This window comes from Formica exsecta, unplaced genomic scaffold (genome assembly GCF_003651465.1).
Source record: "Formica exsecta isolate Colony F162 unplaced genomic scaffold, ASM365146v1 scaffold365, whole genome shotgun sequence".
Classification (NCBI taxonomy): Eukaryota; Metazoa; Arthropoda; class Insecta; order Hymenoptera; family Formicidae; genus Formica; species Formica exsecta.
This window is the reverse complement of record NW_021850897.1, coordinates 567,294-577,069: the sequence shown is the minus strand read 5'-3', so window position 1 is coordinate 577,069 and position 9,776 is coordinate 567,294. Positions and strand designations below refer to the sequence as shown.

At 36.3% G+C, this 9,776-nt stretch overlaps 1 protein-coding gene across 1 annotated transcript; it reads right to left on the bottom strand.

The window, feature by feature from the left end:
• Window positions 1–1,240: 1,240 nt before the first annotated feature.
• Window positions 1,241–4,726, bottom strand: LOC115239127. The gene is made up of 3 exons (XM_029813485.1): window positions 4,625–4,726; window positions 3,664–4,395; window positions 1,241–1,968 (listed from the first exon to the last, which is right to left on the bottom strand). The coding sequence occupies exons 1-3, from the start codon at window positions 4,629–4,631 to the stop codon at window positions 1,241–1,243; spliced, it is 1,467 nt and encodes a 488-aa protein (XP_029669345.1). The 5' UTR covers window positions 4,632–4,726.
• Window positions 4,727–9,776: the final 5,050 nt, after the last annotated feature.

Genomic DNA, 9,776 nt, shown 5'->3' with positions numbered 1-9,776 from the left:
GGGGGGGGGGGGGGGGGGGGGGGGGGGGGAATAAATCGTTGGCAAGGTGGCAAGGAACGGGGTGCGTCGGAACTGGTGGCATTGTGGTCGGAGATAGAGATGGCTATCGGGCCGCGCCACGCGGTAATTGCCAGGAACTACGGGGGGAAATTAAAGCTGCCCCGATCTTCCGGCGGGCCATTGTCGGGACTCGCGACAGTGTTCCCGGTACAACGTTCTATTTATCAGAAACGGCCGTCGAATAGAAGGTTTCGGCTGATAGGCTCCCGTGTCACTGTGTCACCAGAATCGAAATGCCCGCCAGCTTCTTTCTCGTTATCTTTTATGATACGCAAATACTTATGATTAGTGAGATGTGTATTTGGAGATTAAATGATAAGATATTTACTATGGTCGAAAGGTCAGCGTAGGAAAGGGAATGGAGTGATAATTTTGATTTATTTTTTACAATCTGTGTGTGCACGAATCGATTTTTATCGATAACGTAACGCTCTATAACGTTGCGTATTATATTACTGGAAATGATTGGAATTATTGCTTATTGTTGTGTGTGTGTGTGTGTGTGTGTGTGTGCTGCAGATTATTGTACAAGATTGTCTTTATTATAAACTTTATCTGAATTGAAAATGTAGCAAAGAAGGTGTGTGTGTGTGTGTGTGTGTGTGTGTGTGTGTGTGTGTGTGTGTGTGTGTGTGTGTGTGTGTGTGTGTGTGTGTGTGTGTGTGTGTGTGTGCTGCAGATTATCGTACAAGATTGTCTTTATTATAAACTTTATCTGAATTGAAAATGTAGCAAAGAAGTATAATATATCTAATTATATATCGATATACATATCAAAAATTTGAATTGGCAAATAAGACAAGAAAATAAATTGAAACAATATCTTACATTAATAGATTTATTAAAATATCTTAGGAAACTAATCTACTCTTACAAATATAATAATATAATTTTAGCAAGCACGCGCGTAATTTTACTCTTCGTATTCGTATTTCGTACTACTTTCAACTTTGTATGTTTCGAGATTGATGGTGGCTTACGTCTAATCATCACCGTTTTTGCATTTGTGTATTTTATATTTTCCGAGCGGTTATATCTCTATTTATTCTCATTGAAAGATAATTCTCAAGAACAATGGATTTTCTTTTCATATTCACGTCTGTAAATTAACTTATGATCGCACTTGCGTGACGTCATTTATATTCTTGGAAATAGACTTCGGGGATAATTACCGGATTTTCTAAACTTCCTTAGTCTTCTTTAGTAATGTGCACTTGGCTTCGTCCGGTGTCACGCATTCGGGTTTTGTGGGTCTGAAATGTAGACCGCCCTCGCATTGGCCGAGGATCCAATCCTGATTATCGTAACACTGATAATATTTAGAGCAGTCGCACTCGTGTGCTTTGGTGGCGTTGGTCTTACAAAGAGGGGGTATAGTTGTCGGCTTAGTTGTAGGATCTATGGACCCGCCTTTGCAGTTTCCATTTCCTCGATTCTTAACGCATCCCTGACATGTGCGACTAAAGCATTCACCGCTTGGACAAGTACCTGATTTCCGCCCACCATTTTTGCATATGATATATCCTTTGCAATCTGTACTGTCTGGATCTGCTATCCTAGATTCTGGCGGGTAGATGCCATTTTTATCTGGTTCAGGACAGGCTTCACAACCGGCTAGCCACGGCAAATCGCAGACTTGAACGGTTCTGTTGAAGTGCAGCCTTTTATTTGGATCGTCTGGCCACATTAAGGGACATAATTGTTCGATTCTTCTACCCGCGAGGCATGTGTAGAACTTGGTGCAATCACTTTCATGGGCGAGATGGACCGTAGTATTTTTCGAATCTATAAACGGGCATTCTCTAACAATATTGTCGAGGGGTCCTGTCTCCTGAATAAATTCTTGATTTTCGTTTGCAATGCACACGCTCCAAGATGCCAAAAAGGCAATGGCGATTACGTATATCCCTGTGTTGAACAAAAATTATCGCTACATGTCAATTGCCGTATGATTGAATGATGATTTAATCGACTTTTATTGCAATCGAAAAAAGTTATATATATGCCAATTATTTCTCATAAATTTACATAAAAAGCTTCCGTGAAACATGATGTGTAAATACATATATATGTATTTCGATTTACTTTATAATATTTTTATGATAGAAAAATTTGTTAAATATTTAACAAAACTTACCCTTCATCACCTATCGTCTACTCGAAACGTTGAAGAAAAAAGAACGCGTATCTCGTTCTGTCAACACTTCTCCAATCTGTTTAAATACGTGATTGACTGAATTTCGGGCGGATCGGCTTTTATAAATATGCATCGCGTTATCACGAAACACGCAAGGACAGATGATATCTATTGAAGATATGCTTTTCTCGTTTGATCAGAAAAGATTATCAGTCATATTGTTTCGCAGAAAAGCCAGAGCGCGCTTTAAGATTTGAGCTATGGGTTATGAATAATATTTGCATGATTGTAGCGGTGAATCGATAGTTTTACATATTATGAATTTGCTGAATTTGATTTTAATCAAACATGCCTTATGTTTATATATTATTGCGATAAAAGATCTTTAATAATAAGTTAATGAGGCAATAAGAGAATCTTTTCAGTATATGATTTTCGGTTAGATAATAATCGAAACTCGTAAACGTTTTAATATTAGAGCTTTTTAATTTAACTAGAACCGCGCAGACCATTGTAATCATTAAAAAAACATTGTATAATATTGTAATATTCTCGTATCTATTCAATAAAAATTCTACATGAGACGAAACTTACAATCTTGCATTGTAAAGATATAAAAACCGTTTTACGCAAAAATATCTCGTTTCATCTTCAATCACGATACTTATTATCAAGATATAATTTGAATTGACATAATATACTAGGTCAATGAAAATAATAATTCAAAAAAATAAAATTATTGAATTAATATTATAAAATATGCAGTTCATTTCAATATCTGACAACTATAATAGAACGATGAAATTGAATATTTTTGCGATTTTTTTTTTCGTATCGTGATTATTTCTTGTATTGTCCGATTAGATTATGTGCATATGTGTGCACTTAGAAATAATAAATTAATAACGTTGAAATTAAATTCTAATATAAATAAAATATATTATTACAAGTGGTCTTTTTCTCTCCGTACAAGTATATATGATACATATAATAGATTGTACTCTTTCATAAACTTTATCCGAATTGGAAATATAGCAAAACAATTATAATATATTTAATTATATATCGATATATCAAAAGTTTAAATTGACAAATAACACAAGAAAAATAAATCGAAACAATATTACATTAACATATTTATTAAAATATCTTAGGAAACTAATCTACTCTTACAAATATAATAATATAATTTTAGCAAGAGCACACGCATAATTTTACTCTTCGTACTCGTCACTACTTTCAACTTTATGTGCTCCGAGATTGATGGTGGCCTACGTATAATCATCACTCTGATATTTTTGCATTTGCGCGTTTTACATTTTCCGAGGTTACATTCTTATTTATTCTCATTCAAGAATAATTCCCAAGAACAATAAATCTTTTTATATTCACGTCTGTAAACTAACTTGCGACCGCACATTATTTATTCTTGGAAATAGGCTTCGCGGATAATCATCGGATTCTTTAATTCTTTGATATAAATGGGCAGTCGGCTTCGTCCGGTGGATGGCAGAACGGTGTTTTGTAACTGAAATGTAGACCGCCAGCGCATTGTATGGGATCACCCCAAACCTGATTATTATTACACTTATGATATTTGGAGCAGTCGCAATAGTGTCGTTTTACTTTGTTGGTTTTACAAACAGGGGTTGTTTTCATCGTAGTTATCGACGTAGTTGTCGTAGTAACTATGGGCCCGCCTTCGCAGTTTCCACCTTTTGGATTCTTAACGCATCCCTGACATGTGCGACTAAAGCACTGACCGCTTGGACAAGTACCTCGTTGCCGCCTACCATTTTTGCATATGATATACCCTCTGCAATCTCTACTGTCTGGATCTGCTATCCAAGATTCTGGCGGATAGTTGCCATTTACATCTGGTTCAGGACAGACTTGACAACCGGCTTGCCCCGGCCAATCGCAGACTTGAAGGGCTCTGTTGAAGTGCAGCCTTTTATTTGGATCGTCTGGCCACATTAAGGGACATAATTGTTCGATTCCTCTACCCGCGAGGCATTTGTAGAATTTGGTGCAATCACTTTCATGGGCGAGATGGATCGTAGTATTTCTCGGATCCGTAAACGGGCATTCTCTAACAATATTGTCGAGGGGTCCTGTCTCCTGAATAAATTCTTGATTTTCGTTTGCAGTGCACACGCTCCAAAATGCCAAAAAGGCGATGGCGATTACGTATATCCCTGTGTTGAACAAAAATTATCGCCAAATGTCAATCGTCATATAATGGAATGACGATTAAATCGACTTTTATTGCAATCGAAAAAAGCTATATATATATATATGCCAATTATTTCTTATAAATTTAGATAAAAAGCTTCCGTGAAGCATGATATGTAAATACATATATATTCCGATATACTTTAATATTTTTATGATGGAACAATTTGTTAAATATTTTACAAAACTTACCCTTCATCACCTATCGTCTGCTCGAACTGTTGAAGAGAAGAGAACGCGTATCGTTCGTTCTGCCAATAATACTTCTCCAATCCGTTTAAACACGTGATTGACTGAATTTCGGGCGAATCGGCTTTTATAAATGCATCGCGTTATCACGAAACACGCAAGGACAGATGATATCTATTAAAGATAGTTTTTTTCATTGAAGTAGTTTTTCTGGTTTGGTCAGAAAAGAAGATTATCAGTCATTATATTGTTCCGCAAAAAAGTTTCTGCGCCAGAGTGCGCTTTAAGATTTGAGCTACTGGTTATGAACAATATTTATGTGATTGTAGCGATACGTGAATCGATAGTTTTACATATTATGTAATACAAAAGATTGCAAAATTGTAATTAATCTTTATATTATTGTGTGCTTTTATCTCTGAATTTGATTTTAATTAAACATGCCTTATGTTTAATTAAAATCTTATATTTATATATTATTGCAATAAAGGATTTTTAATAATAAGAACTAATGAGGCAATAAGGGAATCTTTCCAGTACATGATTTTCGGTTAGATAATAATCGAAACTCGTAAAACGTTTTAGCTTTTTAATTTAACACTGGAATCGCGCTGACCGTTGTAATCGCTAAAAAAAAACAATGTGTAATATCCGTATTGTAATATTCTTGTATTTATTTAATAAAAATTCTATATTGAGACGACACTTACAATCTTGCATTGTAAATATATAAAAGCCGTTTTGCATAAAAATATTTCATTTAATCTCCAATCACGATATTTCTTATCAAGATATAATTTGAATTAACATAATTTACTATGTCAATGAAAATAATAATTCAAAAAAATGGGATTATCGAATTAATATTATAAAATATGCATTTTACTTCAATATTTGACAATATAATAGAATAGATGAAATTGATGAATATTTTTGCGTTTTCTTAAGTAATTGTCTCTTATATTTTCCGATTAGTTTATGTGCATATGTGTGCACTTAGAAATGATAAATTAATAACGTTGAAATCAAATTCTAATATAAATAAAATGTATTATTACAAGTGGTCTTTCTCTATTTCTCTTCGTAAAAGTATATATGAAATATATAATAGATTTGAATATACTCCAAGAGAGCGTTATTAATATATGTGAACTTCATCATGAAAAATGAGTAAGATGCTTTTTGCCCACTCAAACTGCTTATCATTAAAATTAACGCTAAGATGCGTATCTTTGATATCTCGTAATCTGTATTCGACTAGCCTCGATGTAAGGTTCATTTCTCACCTGATAAAACTTAGAATTAATGAATATGACGATGACGCTCGATTATTACCCATATTAACCTGGCACCCCCACCACTTTGAAAGATCGTCGGCCATAGTGCATAATTAAGTGCTAATTTGTTGCTAATTTATTGCTCTAAGTTCGAATTTATTGCTCCTACCCGTTAGCAGGAAAATGATATTAAAGATGGGGGTGCTGACTTGCCATTAAGCTAGCACCCCCACCTCCGAAAAACACTTATAGCGAGTCGCAAATCATAAAACAAATACACTAGAATTTATTGCTAATGGATTTTTCTAAGTTAAACGTTGAGCAATAAATTTGATATTATATATTTTGAGAGCAACAAATTAGAGAAACATTTTAAGACCAAAATCATTACAGCAACTAATTGCGTTCATGTACTTTACTCTTGTACGAACGCTGGCACCGCCACTCTTTCGGGTCGATTTTTCTAATTAAACTGCAAGCAATAAATTCGGAAATGGTTTGTTTTGAGAGCATTTAATGCAGAATACAATATTGTAACAAATTAATATAGTTAGTTACTTATTTTTGACGATTTTACTTTATATGTTCATAGTATGTCATATTGGTGGTTAATTAAAAATTTAATATTTTTGAAATCTGTTTGCAGTATCTTCGAGCAATTAATTAGCAATAAATTCTAGTGTATTTGTTTTATGATTTGCGACTCGCTATAAGTGTTTTTCGGAGGTGGGGGTGCTAGCTTAATGGCAAGTCAGCACCCCCATCTTTAATATCATTTTCCTGCTAACGGGTAGGAGCAATAAATTCAAACTTAGAGCAATAAATTAGCAACAAATTAGCACTTAATTATGCACTATGGCCAAACCCGATTTTTCGTGGTGGGGGTGCCAGGTTAATAGGGGTTCGATTATTTCGAACCATTACCACTAATCAGCAAAAGTTTGAAAGATCGTCAGTTATCAAGATTTTTTTTCAGATACGTATTTTTTGTAGATATAAAATACATGAAAATGATGAAATTAATAAATTGTGTGTAAGAAAATGTGCACTCGCTTTTCAGATTAACTACGAATGGAGATTAATTGGCAGCTCTTTGTCTGTATTATTAACAAGAGTTCTTTTTCAGTAGAAAATTTGTGAAATCTAAAGCTTAAGAATTCACATATTACACAGTCATTTTGCTTTTTATCAGACAATTACATTAAATGTTAAATATTTGTATGAAAAAGTCCTGTCTGATTCTCGCGAGTATACCATTGTAATGGATTTCGATAATATTGCTTGATCTTTCTTTGATCAAACTTGTATAACTTATCGCAAAGGAGAGATCGCGATAAATTTTTAATCTTGTTCGCCATCGTAAATTTTTGCATACGTCTCTGCGTGCGTTCTGTTGCTACCATGTGCATGTTGCTTCGCTCTCCATCGTGGCATAACTAACAAATGACATGCGTGTACGAGCTATCCGCGTGTAGACAGGATCGCACAGACATAGACGGATGTGCACGGGTGAAGTACATTAATCAAGTGGTATGATATGCGTCCTTAACCCTTCCGTCTGCCCTTGCATTCCCTTCGTTATCCCATTGCAAGTTAGCGCTACGGCTAAAACCAATTCATGGCTAGAGCTGTTACAGAATCATCTGGCTTCCGTCATCTATCGATTTTTTGCTCGAAATTATGATGATTGCATTTTTATTAATGCCCGTCTTTAACAGCATAAACATTATGAAGACAATACAGCGAACAAAGATTCTTTTAGTTTTATTTACCAACTCATCGATAACAATCCGAATATTGTGAGAGAAAGTGAAGAATCATGTAACCTTATCAATTATAAAAAAAAAAAACATATTCAAAGAAAAAGAAACGTGAATATTTAAAGAAGTTAAAGATCTAGTCTATTCTAACAGTATGAAAAATTAATGGTTTTTAGGAATTTTTTTTGAAAAATATTAGAGATTGATCTTTTTAACGTTTTACATATGTTTTTATTGATGTTTAAACAGTATGCCAGTATTTTTAAATCTTAGAATTTTTCTTTTTTTTTTTATTGATACGAGCCTCTGCATAGCGTGTTCAAAAATACATGGTTTGACGATGTGACATGTTCTTCATGTAATTGTCCGAAACGAAAAAAAAAATTGATCTGGTGTTACTTCGTATGATATTATTGGGATACTGAACCTAATTATAGAATTTAAAAAATTAAGATTTAATATTTTTCTGACTTTAAAGAAATAAAAAAATTTCAGCAAAATTGAAATGTTTGATTTTAAAATGACACTAGTTATTATTCAATTTTTTCTAATAAAATTCGTCGTTTTTGAACGTGCTATGCGCAGAAGCTCGTATATTAAACAAAAAAAAAAGCCTAAATATGCAAGACTTAAAAATACTGACGTACTATTTAAACATTTAAATGCATATGTCATGTATGTAAACGCCAAAAAAAATCATTTTCTAATATTCTTAAAAATCATCAATTTATCATACCGCTAGGATAGACTAGGCCCTTAATGTTTAAACTTCTCGCTGAAGTATATCAGCGATAGAAATTTCTCGGCACGTCGAACCGCGCTGAAAAATAAAGCGATCGATTCGCGGCGGTTTGCCGGTACGGCAGATAACGCGCATGCCGCGAGCCGGGGATGTGTGTATATGCTTCTCTCGTCTCGATTCATTATTCCACCTTCATGAATATATCGCGCTATCGTCTTCCGCGCTCGCGCGCAGCTCCGTTTTCAATTTTCTCCACGTGAACCGTCCTACGCGAGCGTGACGATACATACTTGCACACTCGGGGAGAGTGTACATACATGTACGCGTGTACATTGCGTATCTCCACACCGCCGTTTACACATATATACACGTGCCGCGAAGCACGCGCGAATTCGCGCGCGTAGCTCGCGAATGCAAGAGGATGCACGCGCGAGCGCGCGTACATAAGCGCTTCTATATATACATATATATATATATATCCAGATGATATATAAAGGCGCGAACGCAAGGCACATATGTACACCATACGGTTATGTATGTGCGCGAGCTCGCTCGCACATACATAGCGGAGAGCACCAGGCGGGCTTGGTTGCGGATAATTCAGGCAATCAGCGTAATGTTGCGGCGGTGAGGACCCTCCAGCCCTCACTACGTATATAATACGGTACCTACCTATCCGCCCCGGCCAACCGGCGCGGCGGGCTTCCGCAGATACGTAACTGCGGACCGAGTATATACGCGCCCGACACCGGCTATCCAGTCTATGTATGCAAAAGAGAAAGAGAGAGAGAGGGAGAGTTAGGTAATAGCTGTACGCGTGCTTACGGGAAATTCTACCGGGTGATCCGCGACGCGCATATGTGGAGATACATATTCGGACCTGAACGACGACTCTTTAAAGTTGCTTGAATGTACACGAAATCCCGTATCTTAAATCTCGTCTCGAGAAATATAAAATGCAGGTCGAGTTTTATCGCGTTAACGATAACGGATAAAGTATCGTGTGATTGATACGATTTATTGAGATACGCAGTTGTATCGAATGGTTCGCCGGTCAGGCGAGAAAATTGTACGCGTCCTTGTTGCGTGTACGAGCCGGATCGTGTCGCGATTTGATCAATTTGCTCATCCATCGACATCGCGAATGCGAGGCTCTCGTAACGAGCTGCTGGCGCAACAACGTACGTAGCATCGCGGCGAGGAGGTTGTTTCGAATCGCCGAGTCGCCTGCTGGACCAAGGATAGGCAGGCCCCGAGTGACAATGCGTCGAGTATTCTCGAAATGTCCCGGTGCAGAATGCGTTCACCCTGTGTCTCTCTTGCGCTCGCGCATGTTCTCTCTCCGTTTCGCGTTCGCTAATGTCGATCGCTGACGC

Bases quoted from the DNA above. Each gene is read 5' to 3' on its own strand.
- LOC115239127 (XM_029813485.1), bottom strand. The intron at 1,969-3,663 runs AAAGAATCCGAT...TGTTCAACACAG, and splicing joins CCCATTTATATCAAAGAATT to GGATATACGTAATCGCCATT.